Below are 27049 nucleotides of genomic sequence, written 5' to 3'. Positions count from 1 at the left end.
GTTTAAGATATGCTTTTGTGGGAATAAACCACAACAAAAGAAGATACCCAAAGTCCTGATTCTTTGAGTTGACTTAAATTCTTGTCCTCAGAGCCAAATGCCCTCTGCTCTCCTGCCCCGTCCACATGCCCCATAGACCAAGTATGTGTGCACATGGCTTGTGCCCTCTGGGAGCAAATCGCATGGTGATCTGCAAGGAGACCGCTGGTAGAATGCTATAAATGCTGGGACACACAAACGACACAGCTGCAGGAGTGAACACTCATGACCCTGCTCTGGCAGTGAGGGATGAGGGAGAGAGAGTGGGAAGGCGGCTGATGGTTTTAAGCTCCTGTGCCTGGGGAAGTGATGATGGATGTGAGTGGAGACAGAGTGAGTGGAAGGTGCTGGGGCGATGGGAAGGCAGGAACTGTGCTTCAGAGAGTTGAGAGCCTAAGGTACTGGTTGTCAGAGGCGTTTGAACCACAGCAACTCCATCTTGAATAGGGGCTGGGTAAAATGAAGCTGAGACCTACTGGGCTTGCATTCCCAGACAATTAAGGCATTCTAAGTCACAGGATGAGACACAAGGTTGGCACAAAGTACAGGTCATAAAGACCTTGCTGATAAAACAGGTTGCAATAAAGAAGCCAGCCAAAACCCACCAAACCAAGATGGTGACAGGTGCGACCTCTGTTCATTCTCACTATTACACTCCCACCAGCACGATAGTTTACAAATGCCATGGCAACGTCAGGAAGTTACTCTATGTGGTCTAAAAAGGGGAGGCATGAATAATCCACCCCTTGATTAGCATATACTCAAGAAATAACCATAAAAATGGGCAACCAGCAGCCCTTGGGGCTGCTGTGCCTATGGAATAGTCATTCTTTTATTCCTCTACTTTCTTAAAAAACTTGCTTTCACTTTACTCTATGGACTTGCCCTGAATTCTTTCTTGTGCAAGATCCAAGAACCCTCTCTTGGGTCTGGATCGGGACCTCTTTCCTGTAACACTGGGAGGCCAATGGGTGTGGATGACATGGAATTACTCAAAATGATCTAGGTTCATTTGTTTCGATATACCTTATACAGCAAGTCACAGGGTTGTCTGAAGGAGCCTAACTGGCGGTGACTGAGAAGGGGGCTCCTGTGGTTTCTCTTCTGGCCCTCCCCTCCTTCTTGTCGTCCATTCCTTAGACACTTCCCGAGTTGTCTTCTTCACGCTACAGAACATGCTGTCCTCAAAAAGTTTCTCATCTAAAGGGCGTAAGTGAACCCCCATTCTTCTCCAGAGCTGAGTGGAAGTGAGTGGTTAAACTGATAACATTTTGTTTACAATCCATTTAGCAAGCTAGTTATTTTCTTGGGCAATCTTCTGAGTCTGACATACACATATCAGGTCTTTGAGGGTTCTCTGTATACACAGGTGACACTGTTAGGAAGTCGCTGGAAATGCAGCATGTTCCCTTTGTCAGCAATTGAAAGCACTAAGTATTGTCCTTAACGAACACAGCTACTTTCCTTGACATGTCTGAAGGGCTTGGGGGCTTATACAATGGCTTTAGAATTAACTGCAATGGTGATTTTGGCAGTAAACAGCTTAAGAGGAGCCTCTAGGCAAAAATTGGGAAAGATAAACTAAACAGACACTTATGCCACATGGCTAGTATGAAAGTTTAGAAAGGCACTTGCTCTAAGGAACATGGGAGGAGACACCCTTAAGTAACTACTACTGAACTGGAAACAGAATTGCGGGGTCGGGGGGAGGACCAGGTCGGTGCCAAGGACATCAAAAGGAAAGACAACTAAGAACTAACTTAAAGAAGGCAAGAGACGTACAACACGAATGAATATAAACAACTCAATGAAACAAAGTAAAACAACATGGAGAAGTCACAAAAAATACAGCTTCAAACATCGCTTTATGAGTCAGATGTTCCATGATTGGAGCTTTAAGTGTTGGAAGCTCATTTCACCCTATCGAATTTTTAAAAACAAAGAGGTGAGCTCTGTAGACCATCTGGACCCAAACTGTAACTTTCTGGACAACTCCTAACTCTAGCATAGTGATACTGAAGAATAAAGAGACTTATTTTCCTTTTTAAAAAAAGTTTTTGGGGGAGAAAGTGGCCTAAAATGGCATCTGGTAGGTGGCAATCTGTCACTAAGATGACCTATGTCAGAAGAACTACATAAAAGCTTGAATCAAATTTACTTTCATATCATGTATGAGAATATTACTTCATTAGGTTTATTCCACTAAGTTTGAACCACTGAAAACACTGAGGGGAAAAAAGGATTAGTTTTTTTTTTTTTAATAAAAATAAATCCCCAAGTAGACAAGTTTGTTAATTATTTAAAGTTGCTTCTTGATTTTATATTTCCTGTTCGAAACAATTTCAGCAATAATGAGCTATTTTCCAAAATCATGCTCATCTTAGATTTTAAAATCTCACTTAGAATCAATTAGTTTATATTATAGAAAACTATTATAATGCCCCAATGCAATATTTAATTCTATTTGAATAGTGGAAAAATTCTTTCTTTCTTTACATTCCAGACAAAGGCTTTTTCCTTTTGCTTATTAAGGATTCATTTTAAACGATTTAGCATTCAGAAAAAGAGCACAAAATAAAATTCATATGTTGATATTCCCTCCATTTCCTTTTATTTCTAAGAATTACTTTTCCCACATTAATCATAAAAAGGCAAAATTCCGAGTTACTATGTTAAAGGATCTTTTTTCATGGTCAGTCTTACTCTGTTTTGATGCCATACGTAGTAAAGTTTCTCAACAGGCCTGTAATTTCCTGCGGTGAAATTTTTAAAGCTTCTCCTTCCAGGTTTCATGGCTCCACCTGGCCTTCCCCATCACAGTCAGGCTCCTCGTCCTCCCGTTATCAATCACTGTTTCCTCCCTCGCTCTCCTTTCCCCGGTTCTGCTTCTTTACTGCACTCACAGCCACTTTACTCTCTGCTTTTCCTTACTCTTTCCTTTAATTATGATGCTGTGCTGGGGATAGACTTTCCAAATCCTAAACTTTTTCTTCTCTTGTAATACAGCTTTACTTGACACTGAAATCCTACGCCCTAACTGAGCTGGCAGGGCCAGACCCACCCTTCCCTTTCAGCCTCTTCCAAGGCAGCAGGCCTTGGAGCACCCACCCCCTGATCTGCTGAGGAACAACGCCCCAGAGAAGTTCCATTTCTTCCGTGAAATCATCCCAGATTTATTGGAGGCTGGCTGCTATCTATGCGTCACATTTTTCTCAACCAAAACCTGTCTCCAACTACACGCTTATATTTATGACTTTGGAAATGGCAGTCCCTTGAACATCATAATGACAATGCTGCCCAACCATGTGTTGGTTTAGGGTACATAAACTTCTGCTAGTGCCATCTGTGGCCCACTGTCTTCCTCAGTTTTAATCTCTTATCATAAAATTATCGGAGAATGATTAGCGTAGTACTTCCTGGAATTAGGTGCTCAAAAATACCCATCTTAATTTCATTTATGCCTCTCCTTTAATATCATCTCCAAAACAAACATTTTCCATGAAGTAATTAAGCGTGACTATTAACTGTTTCCAAACGCCAATATCAATGAATATCATGTCACAGACATCCCCCATGTGGCTAAAACAGTTGGGCTGAAATTTTAAATGGAAGTGTCTGTCATTCTTTGGGTGAAAAAAAAAAAATGGTTTGTGGTACTGACTTTTTGCACACACTTCTCTGAAGAAAAATGCTAAATTCATTAATCTATTAATCACTTCATAGGTACAGATCCTGTGTGTAATTTATACAATTATAATTGTATAAATGCTGAAATATTTGGCATCTGTTTGTATTAATGCAGCAAACAGATACCAGGCACTAACTGCACAGAGCCAACTACAGACCCCCGCAATTGTACACGAGAGGTTGTTCAATGTTATGAATTCCTTCATTTAAATATTTACTGAATACCAAAAAAAGATGGGTACTAGGTACTAAGGATATATTTGAGAATATTCACTTCACTCACAGAGCTTCCAGTTTACAGAGAGAAGCTGATATGAATCAGTAAATCACACAAACGTACATTTTTAACATTGTGATAAGAACGTAAGATTTACTATCTTAGCCATTTCAAGGAAAGTTCAGTATGGTTAACTGAAGTCACACTGTTGTGCAACGGCTCTCTAAAACGTTTTCATCTGGCAAAACTGCAACTCTGTGTCTATTAAACAGCAGCTCTTCATTTCCCCTCCCCGAGCCCCGGCAACTGCCATGGCACTTCCTGTCTCTACGAGTACTCACTGTGTAGAAGTGGAACCATAGAGTATTTGCCTTTTGTGACTGGCTTATTCACTTTGCCTAATGTCCTCAATTCTTAATTAACCATGTTAGAATATTTCACTTTACATAATGTCCTCAACTTTAACCATGTTGTAGAATGGTGACAGGATTTCCTTCTTTTGTGAGGTTGAATAACATCCCATTGTGTGTATATATTGTATTTTGTTCATCCATTTATCTTCTAACAGGCATTTGAATTGTGTCTACCTCCTGTTTTGAATAACGCTGTTATAAATATGAGTGTGCAATTATCTTTTTGAGGCCCTGTTTTCAATCCTTTTGGGTATACACCCAGAAGTGGGGTAACCAAATTATATGGTAGTTCTATTTTTAATTTCTTGAGCCACCTCCGTGCTGTTTTCCATATTAGCTGCACCATTTTGCACTCCCATCGACAGGTCACAAGCATTTCGATCTCTCCACATCCTCACCAACTACTTATTTTCTGTTTTCTGTTCTTGTGTTTCTAAGAGTGGCCATCCCAATGGGTGTGAGATGACACCTCATACATTAGTATGTAGAGTTTTAGTTGTGGTGAGTATTATACAACAAGCGAAAGCTAAACTGTGTTAAGAGAACATACAATAGGAGCACGTAGGTCCAGGATGTGAGGAAAGGCTTCCCTTGGGAAGTGATCAAGCATCTGAGATCTAAACATCGTGTAAGCATTAACTTGGTAGGAGGCAGAGACCAGTGCAGTCAGGAAGTGAGAGGAGCAGGCACAAACGCCCTGTAGGAGCTCGCTCCTCACACCAGGAAGTGGGAAGCCACCAGTGTGGATGAGGTGAGGGAGAGCATAAAGGGAGCAGTGGTAGGCCTGGCAGGGCCTCAGGGGCCAGGTAAATGTCCCCAGGCTTTATCCTGAGGGCAACAGGAAGCCAGGGAACAATGACATCAGACTTACATTTGGCAAGATCACTCTGGCTCTGGTAGAGGAATGGGTCCAGGCAGATCAGATGCTAAGAACTAGTCATGAGGCTACTGCAATCGTCCACGCAAGAAATGATGCTGCACAAACTAACTGGATGGGATGAAACTGGGTGGAAACAGATATATTTAAGAGATACTTATGGGGTAACGGCTGGGTGCAGTGGCTCACGCCTGTAATCCCAGCACTTTGGGAGGCCGATGGGGGTGGATCATGAGGTCAGGAGATCAAGACCATCCTGGCTAACATGGTGAAACTAAATATACAAAAAATTAGCCAGGCGTGGTGGTGGGCGCCTGTAGTCCCAGCTACTCGGGAAGCTGAGGCAGGAGAATGGTGTGAACCTGGGAGGCGGAGCTTGCAGTGAGCTGAGATTGCGCCACTGCACTCCAGCCTGGGTGACAGAGCCAGACTCCATCTCAAAAAAAAAAAAAAAAAAAAAGAGATACTTAGGGGGTAAAAATAACAGAGCCTGGATTCTTCATAATAAGAGGGGAGAGGACTGAAACTCAAAAAGGACACAAAGGTGAGAGGTTCCCACAATCTTAGACATTAAATAATAATCTTGCTTAGAAATTGTCACTTACACAATAAAGGAACCATTTAGAAGGAACAGACCTAACCTATTTTCAGTGGCACAGATTCTTTTTGCTCAGCTGGTTGCAGTGTGACATAAATATGACCCAAGTCCTAGGTTGTGACCTCTTCCTTCCAACATTCAGGAGAAAATGATTAGCCAACATTGTGGAAAAATGACTTGAGTCAGATCCACACTTTATAAATCTTGATTTATAAACTCCACTTAAAGCAATTAATAAGCCCATAGATTAAGAGCTCAGTTGTCCCCAAGTTTTATTTTTAGGGAAAGTCTTGTCTAAGAGCCAAAACCCTTTCAATGATGAGTGACTAAAATAGAAGTCAGGCAGTGCACACCCCAAGTGTGTGGGAGGAACCTGGAGGATCTGGGCTGAGGCTGAGTTTCCTACCTCTTGATCTTGCCTGCACTAAATTTAGCTTTGGGGAGTGAATCTGCATTTCCAGATCTGTGTTGGTCAAGAGCTGTGCTGTCCAACACAGCAGCCACTGGCCAGATGCTACTGAGTACTTGAAATACGTCTAGCCTGGCTTAAGATGTGCAGTAGTTACAACACACACACTGGACTTCAGAGATTTAGTACAGAAAAAAAAAGGAACACAAACTATTTCACTAACTTCTTTTTATGTTGGCTACATCTCAAAGTGATAATATTTTGGAAATGTTGAGCTAAATAAAATATATCAATAAAATGAATTTCTTTTTGGTCTTTTAATAGGGCCACTAGAAAATGTAAAATTATACATAAGTCTCCCATTATATTTCTATTGGACAGCACAGCTCAGGACTATTGGACTCTAAGCCAGTTAGAATTGTTGGCTGCCAAGAGAAAGAGGCCTCGCTTAGAAAAGCTCCTATTTCCTTCCCTCTCTATTTCAAACAATTCGCTTCTACCCAACGCTGTCTTCTTTTCCTTGGGTAAAGAAGCTGGGGGAAGGACATACTGAAGTCTACAAAAAGTAGACAAAGTCCCTTCCTACTCCAACTTGGTAGATGCATGGTGGAAAAATGGAACCAACTGTGTTTCTGCTATAGAACGACTATCTAACAGGTCAGAGATGGCTCTAGCTTCAGGCAGAGCTGGATCCAGGGGTGTGCTCAATGCTGATGGCTCTCAGTGCACCCTTCCTCTGTGCTCAATTCATCCTCAGCCAGCCACCTTCTGCAGGGGGTCCTAGCCGCTCCAGGCTGACACCATCCTCCTATAAGAGACCCAGCAGCAAAAGAGCTCCATCCCCCAATTAGTTTCTGTAAAAAATCCTTGAACTGTCTCTAAGTGATACTCCAGCCTGGGGCACCATGTGCATTCCTGAATCAACTGCCATGGTCAGTGAGGCAGAGGACCCGGCTGACCAGTTTGGGTCATAGATCCAGACCCTAGAGGTGGCAAACAGGCAAAAGCAGCACCATTCGAATGCACATTCCGAAAGAGGGCGAGGGTTAGGGGAATGGACGCAGGGCAGGCGGAAGATGGCAAGATGTCACTGTACCCTGCATGAGAGATGTCTTTGCTCCTGCTGAGCAAAGTGGATAGGGTTTGTCTTCAGAGCACAGTAGAAAGCACTCTGCACATTTAAATATGCCTGTCTTTCAGTTTCCATCCTGCATTGAAATCAGGTTTCAACTAAAAAAGTATTGCGAATCGAAGTATACATACAAGCACAGACACAAGCGACCTAGATTTCTCTTTCCTGTCTTTAGCCAAAGGAATGCCAACACTTATGACAGCTGGCTAATCAAAGTTCAGAAAGCATCCAATTTACTCAGTGGATGCTTCAATATGTTACAATGATGATGTAAGCAATAGTCACTGAAAATCTCCCCTACTTTAAGTCTGTTCAGTATTTTGGGCCTCTCAGATGCTGTCCACAATAGCTTTTGCATCATCATTTATATGAAACAGAAACTTCTTGGTACATGCCTAATAGCATGCTATGCTTCTCTTTTCTCTCTTCTCTAACCTACCGTGGTCATGTTTTCTTGCATAACTGGACTTGGTGGCCTTTCTCTGGCACTTTTATACCTTTTAAATAGGATAAACCTGAAGATCCCTGCCATCTCTGGGTGGGGGAACTGTGATGATGATAATCTGCAGTCATCAGACAAGGCCACCTCCCTCTGCAGATGTTGGAGAAGAAAACCCCTGTGTGGACTCTTAATAAGAGTGGCCCACATACACATTTCCACATGTTTCAAGAAAGGAAAAGTTCAGAACCACATCAGACGTACACTGTGACCACTGAGCATAAATATTACAAACAAACAAAATCAGCATGTAATGTGTACTTTAATTTGCTGACAGATATTTTAAAAATTAACATCAGAATGAATGACAAATGCCAACACCACAACAAAACCTCTGAAGAAAAAAAAAAAACCACTCAATCAAAGCCGCGGGGCCTCTAATTAACACACAGCATCCTTGAAATGAGAGGCCAAAAAGAAAATAAACTGCCAAAATGGAGGAAATTTTATACGGGGGAAGGGAGGACAAGGACTAAAAAAATGAGGGCTTTCTATAATGAACGTAAAAAATTAATCCTGTTGTTTGAAACCTGCTTTACTTTAAAAAAGATTGGGCTCGTGGACAGAAGATTGCAGCTCAAACACAAAGTCTGCTTATTCCTTCTAACTCAACATTCATATTTTTAAAATTCTATTGCATTGCGGGGTAAGTCACTTCAGATAAAATTTATTAAAAGCAAAACGTTAAGGAGAATTGAGCAACATTTCTCAAACACCTGGTTCATCATCACTGTAGCTGCTTTCCATAGTCACAAAGTGAGAAGACCCAGCCTGGAGTCCAACCGACTCCAGAAGAATCCCAGCCACTCCACTCCCCGCCTGGTCAAGAGACTGATCCTTTCTCTCTAAGCCTCAGTTTCCTCATGTGGTTGCAGATTACTGAATGAGCCGATGCTTACTTCATTACACATGTAACTGCATATATTAAACATATTTTCATGAATATGTTTTGTCTGATATGTAGTAATTGTGATATGGAAGGGAAGTGCTGGGAAGGGAAGGGAGTGGTCCCTTTAAATGATACAGAATGGGGGAAGGGCATGGTCCCTGGCTAGGGCTCCACCCCCAGGCCTGTGTCCAGGGACCTAGGTGAGGACAGGCATTTTTATTTTCCTGCCCAAATGTTGCATTTCCCAAAACCACCCTGACCTGCCATGCCCCTATCCTGTGCCTATAACAAAATGGAGACCCTAGCCAGCAGACACAGAGGTGGCTGGACATTGAGAGGAACACATCAGCAGAGGAACACTGGGAAGCCGGATGTCTAGAGGAATGCACGGACAGGCACCCGCGCGCCGTCAGGCCACCTATCGCCAGAATGACATAGAGTTTGGCGGGAACAATTGGAGGACAGCCGGGCTGTCAAGTGGCTCAACTCCAGGGAAAAGTCATCTCCCTTCTGGCTCCCCCATCTGCTGAGAGCTACTTCCACTCAATAACACCTTGCACTCATTCTCCAAGCCCACGTGTGATCTGATTCTTCCGGTAAACCAAGGCAAGAACCTGGGATACACAAAGCCCTCTGTCCTTGTGACAAAGTAGAGGGTCTAATTGAGCTGGTTTACACAAGCTGCCTACGGACAGCTAAACTGAAAGAGTACCCTGTAACACATGCCCACTGGGGTTCAGGAGCTGTAAACATTCACCCCTAGACACTACCGTGGGGTCAGAACCCCACAGCCTGCCCATATAGATGTATGCTCCCCTAGAGGTTTGAGCAGCGGGGCACTGAAGAAGTGAGCCACTCCCCTCTCACACGCCCTGCCAGGGGGACAAGAGAACTTTTCTCATCTCAATTGTTCAATAAACATTACCTACTGTTACTGACATGTCTTATTTTCCTTAATTTCCCTATTAAATCCTAAGATAGATATTATCTCCTTCATATACCTGAAAAACAAGCTCAGAAATAATGCAAGTATGGATATTACAGACAATAGAATTAGCTTCATAAATGTCTTAGGCATTAGCTTAATTTAGTTCAAATCCTACTTTCACAGTTACAATTTGCACTAAATAGGAAAGAAATCGGATTCGGGTCACTTTAATCCAGGAAGATTCCAGAGAATCCAGAGGCAATTAGGATAATGGGAGTTCTGTCCCCATCACCGCCTGTAGAAAGAATCTGAAACCACTTTAAGGAGCTTCCAACTTTAAAAAAAAAACTTTCTCCTTTGTTTTTAACCAGGAGGAGAAAAACAAAAACAAGTTGGCATTATGTGTAACCATGACAAAAGCCAATTCTGACAGAACTGTTGTCTGATGGATGCCTGAGTTTTCTGATTTTAGAATCCAAATATTTAGAGGCTGTGAGAACTCATTTAGCTAGCACTGCTTAACTGAATGTTTCTGATTTTTCTTTATTACCAATTAAAAGGTTTTTTTTTTTTTTTTTTTGAGACGGAGTCTCGCTGTGTTGCCCAGGCTGGAGTGCAGTGGCGCGATCTCGGCTCACTGCAAGCTCCGCCTCCTGGGTTCACGCCATTCTCCTGCCTCAGCTTCCCAAGTAGCTGGGACTACAGGCGCCCGCCACCATGCCTGGCTAATTTTTTCTATTTTTAGTAGAGACGGGGTTTCACTGTGTTAGCCAGGGTGGTCTCTATCTCCTGAACTTGTGATCCGCCCACCCAGGCCTCCCAAAGTGCTTTTGTTGTTGTTGCTATAGTTTTGTTTTTGGTTCTAGGGATTGCCTCAGAAAGGGACTGGTGTTAGGAGCCTTCTAGGAAGGAAATGCACACGGACGGGGGACCCTGGGATGCAGGCGACAACAGTCACAGGTGCAGCAGAAGCCAGGAAGTCGGTACTGTCTTAACTTCGCTCATTGTGCTTTGCATTCAGATGAGAATGTCATCCAGAAACACAGTGTGTTACTTCTTGCAAATGAGTCTCACTATTCCACAAAATGTACGAGTTGAAAAGCCAGAATGTGAATTGGACTTCAATGAAAAATTGGGCCAATTTCAATACTCAAGAAAACTGTACAAAAAGATGTCACGATGTTATTCCAAACCGAAAGGCGAGTCTCTGCTGATAGGACTTCCTCCTTGACGAGGCTGACCGCTCCTCACCAGCCATGCCACGGGTTTCTAAAATACGATACTTGAGGAAATCTGGACCGAGTCTATTCAATATTGCATTAAAGATTAATTCCAGTAACCTTAAGATATGCTCATTCAGTGTTTTCTGGAATGTTATCTAAAAAACTAATAATTGCAATGCTAAAGTAATTTTTACCAGCTCCTTAAACCTATCTGTAACTTTGAGTATAATAAAACAGTTTAAATATGCTAAAGTCCTAAGCTTGTTTTTAACAAGCGTTTATTTCCTTGGCTGAGGAAGCTAAGGGAACATCCCAACACCCGCACTTGGGTGAAGAGAGGATTCCTTGGCCGGGGCTACCCACAAGGCCGGGCAGCACACAGGAAATTCTCACTGAGCGCCCCACCTGGGATGGGCTTCGTGGCTGGCTTCATACAGTGTCTCAACAATCGCATAGAGACTTTTGGAGTCCTTTACTTGTCAAATAAAAAGTAATAAAACAATAAAAAAAAAGACACTTTTGTTTTTGTTTGTCTTTTTGTCTTCCTAGTCTATCTTTCAGGCTATAGTAGGATTCTGAGGGTGGTTTTCCTCCTGTGGCTGACCCATTCCCAGCATCACAGCAGCACCCACATGGTTCAGATGGGAAAGCCAGCTCTTTCATGGATTTGTTTTAGGAGCAAACTCGCTGCTATCCTGGAAGCCCCCAGCAAGTGTCTCCCTGTGTCTCCTTCAGGCTTCCTGACCCGCTCACTGTGGCAGGGGGGATGGGATGAAGCTTTCACCTGGACTTAGGGGTGGAAGTCACAGCACCTCAGTGAATACACACTAGGCACCCTTAGGAAAGGGTGAAGGAGGATGGATGTGGGACAACCAAACATGCCCCACACAGACCTTAACCTGAAAACAAGTCCTCTCCTGACCCTCGGGTGGATTCCTACCATTAAGCTCCCATCCTCCACAGACATCCTGGAATGGTAGCTGAGCAAAGATGGCCACCTACTTGACATCACCCCAACTTCTCAGCTTACCTCCTAGAGCACATACAACTGGGAAACAAACATCAGTCTTTGCAAATTTCACATGGAACATACCTAGGCCTGCTACAAATCCAGGGGAGACAATTGGAGAAGATGAGGAATTAATCACTGATTCACTGATGACAGAACCATTCCTCCCTCTGTTTACTTATAGTCCACTGGGATTTGCATTGTGTGTATACAAGTGTGTACATAAAACTCAAGAGTAAACCCATTCCTGTATTTAGAATGAAAAAAAAAAAAAAGCCTGTCCCAGTCCAGAAACTGGCTGGAGTCAGGAGCTTGTCACTGCAGGCAGAGTTGCAGATTGTATGCTTTGAAGTCAAAAGGTTTTCTCCCCTCTCTTACTAGCAATGAAAAGAACTTTAAAGGAAAAGCAGCAAAAGTTAGTGAGGAGAATTTTTCCATGGTTAACGATTTCATGTCTTGTGGTGTAATTCCCTACTTTGAAAGCTAGCTGCCCTTACGGCGGTCACCGTCACCAGCTGGCGTCCTACATAACCACTTAACATGAGCAATCACTCAGCTGTATCTTCAGTGTACCGTCTTCTCCTGTAACACCCAGCAGGAGCTAAAACATTCTAATAGAGTCATATTTTAGGTGTTTTAAAGCAGTGGTTCTCACACTTTAAAGGGAAGAATCACCTGGAGATTTACTGAAGCTCACATGCTGGGGCTCCACACCCAGAGTTTGCAATTCACTACGTGTGTCTGTGTATATGTGTGTCTGTGTGTGTGTCTCTCTGTGTGTGTGCATTGTGTGTCTCTGTGTGTGTATGTGATTGCCTGCACATATTTTTGGGGGGTGGGGATTGTCATTTTGACAAGCAACCCAGATGATTTGGATGCAGGTGGTCAATAGACCTTACTCAAAAACATCCCATTTAGAACCTATAAAATGTTCAAATTCTTTGGCTAAAAGAATTTGGAGTTTAAATCACAGCAATATTCTTATTGATGAAGGTTCAAAAACAATTCATCACTCCAGGAAAAAGAAGAGCATCCATGTTTTAGATTTCCCACAGGTTAGCCTATTATATCTTCATCACAATCCTCTAAAGTAATTAGGTTGGGTGGCATTATTCTGACTTTGCTGATTAGGAGATTAATGCAAGTAAAATGATTTGCCAATGGTTACATAACTATCATAGCTGGGGCATGAACAGAGCCAGGTCTCCGGACTTTTGAACAGAGGTCAAGTAAGATGGCATTCCCTCCAGCACTACTAAAGTCAGAAGTGCTGGGAAATGCATGAAGAAAACAAAAACACATTTCCTGACCTGCTCTAGGATCAAGTTTCCATCATCTTTCCAATGCAAAGTTCTACTTCAGCAGGCAACTTTGGGGAAGGTGGTGACCTAAGGGATTTTGTCATTTTCCATTTTCAAGTATTTGCTTTGGGGACCCATTTTATCTCATGGTTATTCTACTGGGGAAAAGAAAAACACTTGGTCCCCCACGGAAAAAAAACATCATCACGTATTTTCCATAGCCGAGGACCGGCATTCCCCAGGATAGACACAACCTAAGTTTTTATTACTATAAATCCAAGCTTCAAAAGAGAAAAACGGAAAAACAGGATGCCCCTTAAAATCCCACAAATGTGGCGTATTTTCAGGAGGGGAAGGATGCAGATGACTTCTTTGATTTCAGAAACTTCCACTGGGACTTCCTGACATGTTGTCTGGCTGGGTTTCACATACCATATCATGAGGTGATTTAGGGAAGATAAAGACTCTTTGATAGTGTAGAATAATTCAATTCTATAGCCCTTCCTTTCCTTTGCCCTCGAGGGAAAACCCATATTCTCCTCCGTGAGAAAAACTCCAAATATAATGGACAAGACAAAGAAATATTTAATCAAATTAGTTTAGGAAACCCCCGGCAGAAACAATGCATCTTTTCAATGGCTGAAGATGTTATGAATAGACAGAATGTTTTGTGTGTCAAATCTCTTTCTGGCTTCTGAGTGAGAAATGCTGTTTGCTATTAGGCACTAGTTTAATTCTAGAACTTCACATAACCAGGTTCACTTGCCAAAAACCTACTGTTTAGTGAACTATAAAAAGTGGTTTATAAAAATCACTAGAAGCATTCTTCAAACAGTCATTTTAAAAAGTGGCCTTTTCCTAGAATACCCTTTACTCCTAAGCACTTACCAACCTAGACCCCCAGGAATGAACAGGGCGTGGGCATGTTTTTAGTAATTCCCCAAAAGAGCCAATTCCTTTTACTGACTACACCTGAACCCAGTTCCTCTTCTTTATGACAGCATATAAGTCCTCCTGAGCCAGGAGGAAGCCTTTCTGAGACTTCAGGCTAGTGTAAGCCACTATCCACCCAAGCAATCCTTCAAAAGTGTTTAAAAAAATGTTTTGTAATACTCCCCTGCCATTTTTCAAAGAATGAACAAAGCGCTGAGTCAAAATACAGAGTGGCAGACTGCAGGTGAAACAGTGTAAAAGTTGGCTGTGACACTAAAGTTACAGATTTCCTGGCCCCCTTTACCCACTCAGGAGCCCCCTGCCCTGGAGGAAGGCTAGAGATGATACACAGCTCTTTAGACTCAGACAGCAGAGTACCTACTCGGAAGTCCGGCCACTAGAGAACCCCATTAATCCTCTCATGTACTGCTTAATGAAAACCTCGGTTTCACCCAGCTATCATCTATTTCACATCATTATCATCTGCTTCATGGGAACCAACCAATAAAGTGATTAAAATGACATGTTTTAAAGAAAAATAAGCTTTTACAGAAAAATGCAATGTGATTGAATATGATCATTTCTTTGCTTTCGGATGGTAGAAACAACTCACTAAATTTCTGCTGGAAGAGTCCTTAAATATGTGAATGTCACCATTAATCTGAGCCTTATAACCATACAGACCATCATGCTTATGTGACTGGTACAGTGAAAATGTCGGCACCTTAGTAGCTGCATGATCAGCCTGGTCCTTCTGCAGTTGGAAAGTCGGTATCTAGATGGGAGTGAGAGTTGGCAAGCAGCCTAATTCACGCACATTTGGAGTTACTGAAGTACATGTGGTTCCCTGGCACAGCTCTCTGTCTAGGACTCAGGAGGGGCTTTCAAAGGAATGGGCTTTGTCTGTCAGTCACATGCCAAGCGACCCCGTCCTGTCAGCTGTCACTCTCTAATTTAGAACACTGTCTATGGCCATTGGCTGAGGCCCCATCTATTGTCCATCACCACAAAATTCCCCAAATGAAATATTCATCACAGCAGATCCATCCTGAACCAGAAGGAAGAGAACACAAAGCAGATATTCTAAGCACCAATGCCTTACCAATGGATCGTTGTCTTGTAGTGGATACTTTTCTTGGTTTGCTTTTTGTGGGGATCAATCACATTGCTTTAAAATAGAACTGATTTATTTAAACACAAAATATCTTTGTTGGAAAATGCTCATTTTGCTACACAACAATCTTCTGGGTTCACTGAACGCCCTCTAATTTCCTCTACTGCCTGGATTTGGAAAAAAACTGAAAAGCATGTTATATGTTTGTCCTCTTTCCTCACAGAAAGCAAAGATGCACTAGAGGACATGCAAGCCCACTCCTATAGGACAGGTCCGTCCTGCTCAGCACCCACACTCAGTGGAGGTCTCAGACGACCTGGGCTATTAGCTGACAGAGCTACCAGGTGAAATGGCAAGTAATGCTACCCTGGGCTATCTCACGAGAAACAGCTGCTAGACATGGTCCAGACTTGGATAGACCCAGGAGGTTTTGTTCATTTCTACAGAGTAAGTAAGGCAGAGATAGCAGCCAGGTGTGCCATGAACAGGCCTGGCCCTAAAGTATGTATCCTGGGGCAGGAACACCAATGAAAGCCTGACCCACAGTTCCCATCCCACCCTGGGTTCTGTGCCCCTGCACAAGCATCCTGCAAATGTGGGCGGGAACATCGGTGCAAACATCATCTACTCTGTGCACACCCTTGCAAACAGCTGCCCCTTTGGCCCAGTGTGCACACTGGCCTGGATATGGAGAGAGGACCAGGCAGGCCTGGGCAGGAGGCTTTTGGCTGTTTGGGAAGGAAACAAGGGGTCCTGGGAGCCCAGAGAATAGATTACAAGTGGGAAGATGGACTCTGTGCATCATAGCTTTTCACTCCGTGCCGAGGAACACATCCAGCCACAGAAGGCCAGAGTAGAGGTCCTTAAAGTGCAGGGCCCAGCAGCCTCTTGGGGTTTAAGGGCAGTGCTGGATGTGGGCAACCCCAGGGTGGGGTCTGTGGGGTGGGCTTGGAGACCTGGGCCTGCACAGCTTCCTTGGTAAACTGAGGAGGTGTGTACCAGAGGACTGTCAGCTCATTCCTCTCCACACCCGATACTGTGGGATTCTAGGATACAGTTTGTCACTGTTGATGGCTCAATCTTATGCACTGGACAAAGATAATATGAAGGAAAAAATAAAAAACATTCAAATGAGTGTAAAGGTCTTTAATCTCAGCCTCTCTAGTTCAAAGAGATGAACAATGAGAGATTCTGGTTTATCAATGATCTGGTTCATAGAGCTGTTAGATTCATCTGTCACAGGTGACCCAGCAGAGTATAACAACAAACCAGAGTACAACATCAAAACTGCAATCGACCTAATCAATGGATTAGGAACCATTCAAAATAGCTCCAGTTTTCCAACTGTACATATTGGTACTGCGTGTAATTAACACATAATTTATTATGGAAATGTGGGCATGCCAATAAGCCAGAGGATTTAAGTTGACAGTTTTCATAATACTTGAAACTTCAAATGCCTTTTCTGTGGACTGGATGACCTCTTCCAGGTGCTTTGGTTTGGTTTATCTCCTGATAGATTCTGATGGAAGCAGGTAGGACCAGCCTCTCCTGAAGCTCATCGTGGTTGTAAGACACACAGTGCCTGCTCACCCGCCCATGGAGAAACATTGCTGTCACAAGACACAGAAGACACACTCCCAATCAGGAGTACTTACCTGTCCTCTCATATCTGGAGCAATGGGAATGGTGGGCCAGATGGTCGAGTAGATGCCAAAAAACACCAGCCAGGTCAGCATGCTTCCCCAGACAGCCAGATGACTGAACTGCAGAGGGAAATAGACACTCAGACAGGCTTCTCGACCAGCCTGACAGATTCACCCCAACTCTACTTGCTGCAGAATCCTTGCATCCAAGCTACCTTTCCTTATGGAAAGACTTTGATGACTCACCAGTTAATGGGAAGTTCAATCTTTCTAATTCCCGTGTCTCAGAATTTTTAACAATGAATTCAAGTAATGAATGGCCCCAAAGTACCCTGAAGATGAAGGTGCTTTTGCTGTCACAGGTGACCTTACTCTAAGATTTCTCCCATAGTAACAGCGGGCCCCTCTCAGTTCATAGCAAGTGTTTGCTCCAACCTGCGGCTGTATACAACAAGGACTCATTAATCTGGTAACAGAGTGGCTGAACAGACAAAATAAATAAGATGTTTTTATTTATCATTTCAAGACTTTGATTGTTCCATTCCTTTAGCCAAGAGTTTTTTTTATTTTTAAATCTGAAATGGATATTGCCTCTTAACAATGCCCATTTAAGCATCTACTGAGTTGTTCATTTTTTCTTCTTTGTCCTCTTAATGTGATGATCCTTGACTTCTTTCTCTCTTCACACCCCACAATCTAATCCATGTGCAAGCTCTGTTAGCTTTTAGAAAGATAAAATGAATCCAGACTCCGACCACTTCTCACTACCTCCTCCTCTAACATCGTAAGCGAAGTCATCATCACCTCTGACCCGGATTAATTGCCACTGTCTCTTAGGGGATTCCCTGATTCCTCACTGACCTTCCACCCCATCCCCATTTTTCTTAGCAGAGCATTTAAACAGCAGCCAGGTCATGACACTATGAGAGACACACATGAAGCTTTAGTTATAATCTTTAAATGCTGGAAATAACCAAAATGTCTAAAATAAGAGAGTGATGAAGTAAACGGTGGGACATCTGTAAAACGTAATACTCTTTAATCAAGAACAATAACTTTGTTGACTTGTATTTTAAGTCACAGAAAATGTGCCTAATATATATTTAAATTAAAAGGGATTACAAAGTCCTATGTTTTATAATGCATCATCTTATTAAAAAATACACACACATGCAGACACAGAACGAAGTCTGGAAGGTTCCATAGGAAAGCATTAACAGTGACTGTCTCTTGGTGGTAAAATTATGGACATTAAATGTTTTTTGTCCTTCTATATTTTCCATATATGTGTGTGTATAATATGGTTTTTGTTTTTACAATGAGCAAATACATTTGAAGTGAGATGACTGTTAATAGCTTAGAGCTGTATTATGTGCCAAGCAAATGAATCACCAAGAGACTTTGGATTGCAAATTTACCCTGATCAAGATCAAACCACAATTTTTACACAGAAAATCTGAAAGAAGATAGCCAGATATTGCTTATGGTTTCCCCAAGGCTTAAAAAGAAATCCTAGCATGAAAAATATCTATACTGAACAGAGAAACAATTCTAGAGAAAACTTACTTTAGTCCAAGCTGTGGTCTCCAAACCAGCTTTCAGACAAACAGTAACAACAACATACTGTGAAAATAAAAAACAGTTTGGAAACACATTATTCTCAATGAGTTATTTTCACTTTCTGTGAGAAATCCCATTTCTCCACTCCAGAACTAGCTTCCCCAAGGCAGCTCCGGTTTGAAAGTACGAGCCATGTCAGTAGCTAATTCTCTAAGGGTTATTTTCAGGGGACATACAGGCAGATTCACTTCCAGAAGAGCTTTCATTCTAGTAACAGTCTTTCTCATAAATAATAGTTTTGCCCTTTTCTTAGCTTGGGAGATACCACCTTCCTGAGTGTTGTTTTCCTTTGCAGGTAGGTGTAAAATGGTCATTTGAAGAATGGGGAAATCTGTTAACCACCTGCCCAGAAACCTTGACTCGGCATAACCTTCAGAAACGATGATGTAAGCATTTCACAATCATTCTGAACTTTGAAGGATATATAAAATACATTTTGAAGATTTGAAATAAATAATAATAATGAGGAAGGCCCTTTTTAAGGGTTTAGAGAAGTACAAGCCACACATAAGCTGTTTAAGAATGGCTTAATAAACAGAGATAAACTTACTGTGTAAACAATATTTCCAACAAATAAATAGTCGGTAGCATGACCACTTGTCAACACAGTATCTGAAAAACAAAGAAGTTACTATTAACATCCAAGGAGCTGAGCATGGCCACCTATTTAACTCAGAGCATTAAACAGGGAACTTTAGGAACATCAATCAACTCACAGAGTATTTCAAAATCCCATCCTGTGACTCTAATGCTTACTTCTCTTTCTAATGATGAACTTTTTCATCTTATATTCTCTCCAAATGAAGCAAATAAAGTCAAGCTTCCAACCAACCAACCAACCAAACGCTTGATCTGCACTGAAATTTACATTTTTGTAAACATTAAAATTTATCTTTGTCCAGTTTGTTTTAAAAAAAGGAATAAGAACATACTCATCTATCTTTATTAAGTGCCATCAATGTTGGGGCTTTTTCCAGGTGTTCTTTATGATTCATCTTTACATTTTGCTAAATTGGAATTATGGACCAATAAAAAGATAACTACATGCATATTAAATCAATTCATAATGACTGAACTTGGAAAGAATTTTGGGGGTATTTATTACTCATGTTCTCATTTGCAACTGTATGAGCTTCCGGAGTCTATCACCTGGGGGAACACAAGCACTCCAATGACGGAAGTTTAGAAAATACAAGAAGGATTTTAAGCCTCAGTTTTCCTATATTTTCCTTTTTTTTTTTTCTTTTCAAGGATGGCTATGACAATGTCTATAACAACCACTAAGGCAGAATGCTAATAGAGTTGTTTCATCATCTCCGCTACACCTGCACAGAGAAGTCTGTTTTTTATCCTGAGTGGTCAGAGCCTATTTTAATATCAGGCTTAGTTTCCTTGGATGACACTGCCAACCTTCCTTTATTCTTATTTCTTTCAACTTCTTCCAAGTTTTGTTTTAGACTTTGGGGTATATGTGCAGGTTTGTTACAAAGGTATACTGTGTGATGCTGAGGTCTGGAGTACAAATGACTCCGACACCCAGGTAGTAAGCATAGTACCCAACGGGTAGTGTTTTTTTTGTTTTTTGTTTTTGTTTTTCTTTTTGTTTTTTTTGAGACAGAGTCTCGGTCTGTCGCCCAGGCTGGAATGCAGTGGCACAGTCTCGGGTCACTGCAACCTCCGCCTCCTGGATTCAAGCAATTCTCTGCCTCAGCCTCCCAAGTAGCTGGGATTACAGGTGCCCGCCACCATGCCTGGCTAATTTTTGTATTTTTAGTAGAGACAGGGTTTTACCATCTTAACCAGGCTGGTCTCGAACTCCTGACCTCATGATCCACCCGCCTCAGCCTCCCAAAGTGCTGGGATTACAGGCGTGAGCCACCGTGCCTGGCATCCCAATGGGTAGTTTTTCAAGCCTTTCCTCTCTCCCTCTCTTGTCAAGTTCTCCGGCATCTATTGTTCTCTTCTTTATGTTCATGTGTACTCAATGTTGAGTTCTGACTTATAAGAGACAACATGTGGCATTTGGTTTTATTCTTTTTTTATACTCAGTTCTGGTCTGTGGCCCGCAGGCTGGGTAGATAAGGATGCTTGTGTTCAAATTTCCAACCAGTAGCTGCTATACATACATATCTGGGCTCGCAGATTTCCCCAATGCTTGTTGAACAATCCCACTCTTATTAGAGAATCAATATCTATTTATTTTCCCAGAACAGCATAATGATGGAGTCATAAGTGGAATTGCGGAAGCATGGGTCTCTGAATCCAGCCCCTGGGCACACACAGTCTCCTGATTCCAGCCAGGTAAATCTGTGGATAAGGGAAGATGAACCAGGAAAGCAACATCACGGGCTGCACTAAACGGAGGCCCTGCTGCTGGGTAAAGTAAGAGTTATATCAGGAGAACGGGGCGAGACATGGCCACTGACTTAAAAAGGAACGGTCTCAAAGCTCAGGGGAGAGGGGACAAGGACAGACTGGAGCTTAGGCATGACTTCATTAAAAGGGAAGGAAGGGAGCAAGTTAAAAAAGTAAAAGAAAGGCTGAATTAATCCCAAGAAGGCCACATGCTGATGTATTAGCAAATAGTTACTCAAAACTGTAGGAGTTCACTTTTCAGGAACTGGCCTTAAGACTGTTTTACTAACAGGTGCAACACTTTTAAATGCCTGCCTCAATGAAGAAATACTTCAGTTTAGTATGGAGACCATCTCTTTGATTCTAACATAGATTATAGCCTTGAAATGAATAAGATTCTTCTTTTATGTACTCAACAAATATTTACTTACAGCCTATTTTATGCCAGGCACTATTATGAAAACTGGGAAGAGAAGGTCCCTGTTTTTATACAGCTTGCGGTCTAGTGAGGAGACAGGACATAAAACCTTAAACAGATACACGATAAAATGTCAGGTGTAATAAGTGCTATGAAGAAATACATTAGCTGCTGGGTACGGTGGCTCACACCTGTAATCCCAGCACTTTGGAAGGCCGAGGCGGGTGGATCACCTGAGTTCAGGAGTTCAAGACCAGCCTGGCCAACGTGGTGAAACCCTGTCTCTACTAAAAAAGCAAAAATTAACTGGGCATGGTGGCACCTGCCTGAATTGCCAGCTACTCAGGAGGCTGAGGCAGGAGAATCACTTGAACCTGGGAGGTGAAGGTTGCAGTGAGTGATCATGCCACTGCACTCCAGCCTGGGCAACAGAGCGAGACTCTGCCTCAAAAAAAAGAAAAGAAAAGAAAAGAAAAGAAACATATTAGCCAAGTGTGGTGGTGCTCGCCTGTGGTCCCAGCTACTTGGGAGGCTTGCGGTGGGAGGATTGCTTGAGCTCCGGAGTTTGAGGCTGCAGTGAGCCATGACTGCAACAGTGCACTCCAGCCTGGGTGACAGTGTAAGACCCTGTCTTAATAAAAAATAAGAATAAAACACAGGAGCTATAAGGTAAAGTAATAGCATTGCTATTTTAGATAGGGAGCTCTGGAACAATCTTTCTGAGGAGGTGACATTCGAGCAGATCTGAATGGTACGAGGGAGAGAGTTAAATGGGGATCTACAGGGTGAGTGTTCCAGACAGAGGAGAGAAACTGCAGAGTCTGAATGCAGACAGCATTTGATGAGCTCAAGGATCATTACGAAGACCAGTGGGGCTGCAGGCACTGGGAGAAGGAAAAGGAGAATGCAGACAGTCAGAGGGGCAGACAAATGTGGACCACAGCAAAGAGCTTGGATTTCTTTGTTAACTGTAATAGGTAACCACTGGAAGATTCAGAGCTGGGAATGAAATGGAATAAGTTACATTCTTAAAGGAATAGTCCAGCTTTTATGGGAGAACGGACCATAGATAACCATAAATGGGATAATAATAAATGCAAAGCCAGCTTAGAAATGATTGTAGCAGTCTATCTAAGAGGATGATACTAGTCGTGTTATAACTGTGCAGCCCAATATGGTAATCACCAGCTGCATTTAGTTGTTTACATTTAAATTAATTAAAATAAAATACAATACAAACTTCATTCCTACCTGGGGCTGGGGAGGAAGGGGAGAAGGATGAGTTAGTTATTGCTTAATGAGCACAGAGTTTCAGTTTGGGGTGATGAAAATTTTTGGAAAAGCATAGTGGTGACGGTTGCATAACGTTCTGTAATTAATGTCTCTGAATTGTATGCTTAAAATGTTAAAATGGAAAAGATGATGTTTTCAACATAATAAAAAATTTTAAAAATGGATCATAGAAACAAAACTATAAAATCATTTTTAATTGATGTAAATTTAAGGGGTGCAAGTGCAATTTTGTTACATGAATATATGGGAGTGAAGTCTAGGCTTTTAGTGTCTCCATCACCTGAACAATGTGCATTGTATCTATTAAAGAATTTCTCAACACCCTTTCCCTTCCCACCCTCTCACCCTTCTGAGTCTCCAGTGGCTATCATGCCACACTCCATATCCATGTGTACACGTTACTTAGCTACCACTTATAAGTGAGACCATGCAGTATTTGACTTTTTGTTTCTCAGCTGTAAAACTATAAAACTCTTATGATAAAACATAGCGATGAATCTTTATGACCTCGGATCTGGCAATGGTTTCTTAGATATGGCACCAAAAGCACAGTGAGGAAAGAAAAATGTAGATGAACTGGACTTCTTCAAAGTTAGAAACTCTTGTGCTTCAAAGGACAACACTAGGAAAGTAAAAAGACAACCTGAAAAATGGAAAAAAGTACTTGCAAATTATGTGTCTGAAACCTGTATCCAAAATGCACAAAGAGCTCTTACAACTCAACAGTAAAAAGGCCACCCAAAAAATTTAAAAATAGGCAAAGGATCTGAATAGACAGTTTTGCAAAGAAGACATCAAAATGGCCAGTAAGTGCATGAAGAACAGCACAACATCATTAGCCATGAAAGAAATGTAAAATCAAAACCGCAATGAGATACCTCTTAACACCCACCGGGGTGCCTACAGAAAAACAGACAATAACAAGATGTGGAGAAATTAGATCTTTCATACACTGCTGGTGGGAAAGTAAAACGGTGCAAACCCTGGAAAACTGTGAGGCAGTTCCTCAGAGCGTTATGTACAGTTACCATGTGACCTAGCCATTGTACTCCTAGGTACATATCCAAGAGAAATGAAAACATATGAATGAAACCCACAAAGCCTTGTACTTAAAAGCTATAGCACCATTATTATAATTATTCATAATAGCTTAAAATAATGAATGGCATTATTCATTATTCACAATAGCCTATTTATAACCCAAATGTCCATCCACTGTGAAATGGTAAAATGTGGTATATCAATATGATAGAACACCATTATTAGGCAATAAAAAGGAATGAAGTACTGATACATGCTACAACATGGATGAACCTTGAAAACCTTATGCTAAGTGAAGAAGCCAGACACCAAAGGCCACATATTCCATCTCTATGGAATGTCCAGAAATGTGCACATCTACAGAGACAGACAGTAGATCAGTGGTTTCCAGGTACCGGAGGTGCTTGGGAGAAATGGGGAGTGACTCTTTTTTTTTTTTTTCGAGATGGAGTCTCACTCTGTCACCCAGGCTGGAGTGCAATGGCTTGATCTCTGCTCACTGCAATCTCTGCCTCCTGGGTTCAAGCGATTCTCTTGCTTCAGCCTCCCAAGTAGCTGGGATTACAGGCATGCACCACCACACCCAGCTGATTTTTGTATTTTTAGTAGAGATGGGGTTTCACCATGTTGGTCAGGCTGGTCTCGAACTCCTGACCTCAGGTGATCCACCTGCCTTAGCCTCCCAAAGTGCTGGGATTACAGGCATGAGCCACCGTGCCCGGCCAGGAGTGATTCTTAATGAATATAGGGTTTCTTTTGGGGGTGATAAAAATGTTCTATAATGTATTGTGATGATGGCTGTACAACTCTGTGAATATGTTAAAAACCATAGAATTGCATACTTTCAATGAATTAGATGGTATATGAGTTATAGCTCAATAAAGCTGCTATAAAAACTTCAGTTCCTCGGTCATTTTAAATTCACAATAGCCACATGCGGCTAATGGCGACTGTATTGGGCAGTACAGATACAGAACATTTCCATCCTCACAGAAAGTGCTATTGAACAATGCAGGCCCAGAGTGGCTTGGACAGAAGCCACTTGGAAATATTTTGAAGGTGGAAATGACAGCATTTGGCCAGGCACAGTGGCCCACACCTGCAATCCCAGCACTTAGGAGGCTGAGGCAGGAGGACTGCTTGAGCCCAGGAGTTTGAGACCAGCCTGGGTAACCCTATCTCTACGAACAAATTTTTTTAAAACTAGCCAGGTATGCTGGTGCATGCCTGTAGTTCCAGCTATGTGGGAGAATTCCTTAAGCCCAGGAAGTTGAAGCTGCAGTGAGCTATGATCACACCATTGCACTCCAGCCTGGGTGACAGAGCAAGACCCTGTCTCTTATAAAAACAAACAAACAAAATTTTCTTATGATTTGGATGTAGGGTAGAAAAGAATGTGAGGAATCAAGAAAGTTTTTGGCTGGAGTATGTAGGTAAACAGCAGTGTTTGGGATGGAGAAGACTGGTTCTGGTCATATGAATACAGGAAGACATATGAAAACTTGGTACCAAGTGATTCATATTTTAAGTTCACGAGAGGAAGAACAGACAGCAATGAAATATGACCATATTACAAAACAAAGAAAACATGAGGTGGAGAGAAGGGAACTAGGGTTAGTGGAGACAGTCCCAGTAATGAGAGTTACAAAACCCAATAACAGCCCTGCTCTCTGTTCCAGCTCTGCCATTATTTCATTTTTTAAAAGTTTAGGTTTTGAGTCTCAATTCTCCACCCATAAAATGGAGATTTTTATATCAGATGCAAATGATGACAACTGAGTTATCTCTAAGGCTCCTATCAGATAGGGAACTCTAAAAGGCTAAGGCCTATATTCTTAGCTGCTAAATCAGCCCCATGGATTTAACAGCAGAAACTTGAGTCTCAGATCTTCTCCCTCCTCAACATAGCTTAGGATGTCTTTCTTCATCTCCATCTCAACCCACCTGCTCATGAATCCATCTGAATTGAGAAGAGCAATGATCTATGTGCTTGAAGTCCCACCTACATTAGCCCTAAGGGGCCCTAGAGAAAACTCTGATCAGACAAAAGGGTTAGTAGGCATGGGAGACTAAGCTGAAAATCAAAATTTGTAGCTATGGTTTGATAACTTTTTGAATTTTCTTCTAATACCAATATTTCCAATCTGGTTGAGTCAGGGACTAAAACATACAAAGTATTTGTTTAATAGGGAGGACATAGAACACGTTTCATATTTTATGGATATACACACAATAAACAAAATTTTTAGACATTATAAGAAATTATATATATATATATATTTTTAGATAGAGTCTTGCTCTGTCACCAGGCTGGAGTGCAGTGGCACGATCTCAGCTCACTGCAGCCTCCACCTTCTGGGTTCAAGCAATTCTTCCTCAGCCTCCCGAGTAGCTGGGACTACAGGTGTGCATCACTATACCCGGTTAATTTTTGAGGTATTTTTAGTAGAGGCGGGGTTTCACCATATTGGCCAGGCTGGTCTTGAACTCCTGACCTCAAGTGATCCACCTGTCTCAGCCCCCCAAAGTGCTGGAATTACAGCCACCGCACCTGACCAAGAAATTCTATGTTTAAAAAATATCTTATATAAGCACTTTACTATATGACAGGCACAGTTCTAAGCACTTTACACATATTAGCTCCTTTAATACTTTAGCAACTACATGAAATAGTATAATTATGTGCATATTTCACATGAGGAACTTGGTGCAGCAAAGAGAAGTCAAATATGTTCAAGGTCACATGGTTAGTAAGAAACTGTAAATTTTTTTTTTTTTTCTGAGACTGAGTTTCTCTCTTGTTGCCCAGGCTGGAGTGCAATAGCATGATCTTGGCTCACTGCAACCTCCGCCTCCCAGGTACAAGCGATTCTCCTGTCTCAGCCTTTACCATGTTATTCAGGCTGGCCGCGAACTCCTGACCTCAGGTGATCCACCTGCCTCAGCCTCCCAAAGTGCTGGGATTACAGGCACGCACCACTGCACCTGGCCAAGAAACTATAAATTTTGTAAATGAGAGTTTGTACTAATTAACTGAGTTAGAAAAATGGACTCCTAAGAATGACAGGAGATAATTTCAAAGAAAAAAATAATTAGACTAAGAAGTACTCATTTGAAATACTGACACCTAATGGAAAGGAAATATCCAGGAGAGAACTGCGGTGGACAGAAAATTAGACTCATATGACAGAAATTTTATACCACATAAGGAAGCACAGAAAGTGAACAACTTCGGGAGTGCCAGGAACGCCTGGAAATCTGACCTTTTATTCTGAGTTGGTGTGGACATTTCATTAGCCCAGAGTTTATTAAATGTGGCACTACGGACATTTTGGGCCAGATAATTCTTTGTCTGGGGGCTGACCTGTGTGCATCGCAGACTGCTTGGTAGCATCTCTGGCTTCCACC

The 27049-nt window shown here is 42.0% G+C and overlaps 1 protein-coding gene across 2 annotated transcripts in view; it reads right to left on the bottom strand.

Annotated features, from left to right (window-relative positions):
• ATP8A2 (ATPase phospholipid transporting 8A2) overlaps positions 1-27049 on the bottom strand; it is a 648977-nt gene that overhangs the window by 142376 nt on the left and 479552 nt on the right. For both annotated transcript variants that reach the window (XM_522636.9, XM_009426757.5), the window contains exons 31-33: positions 19085-19146; positions 18481-18537; positions 16927-17034 (exon numbers count right to left, since the gene is read on the bottom strand). In XM_522636.9, coding sequence (XP_522636.4) covers positions 16927-17034; positions 18481-18537; positions 19085-19146 — 227 coding nt within the window. The remainder of the gene's footprint in view (positions 1-16926; positions 17035-18480; positions 18538-19084; positions 19147-27049) is intronic.

Source organism: Pan troglodytes, chromosome 14 (assembly GCF_028858775.2).
Source record: "Pan troglodytes isolate AG18354 chromosome 14, NHGRI_mPanTro3-v2.0_pri, whole genome shotgun sequence".
Taxonomy (NCBI): domain Eukaryota; kingdom Metazoa; phylum Chordata; class Mammalia; order Primates; family Hominidae; genus Pan; species Pan troglodytes.
This window is presented reverse-complemented; position numbering and strand designations above follow the sequence as displayed.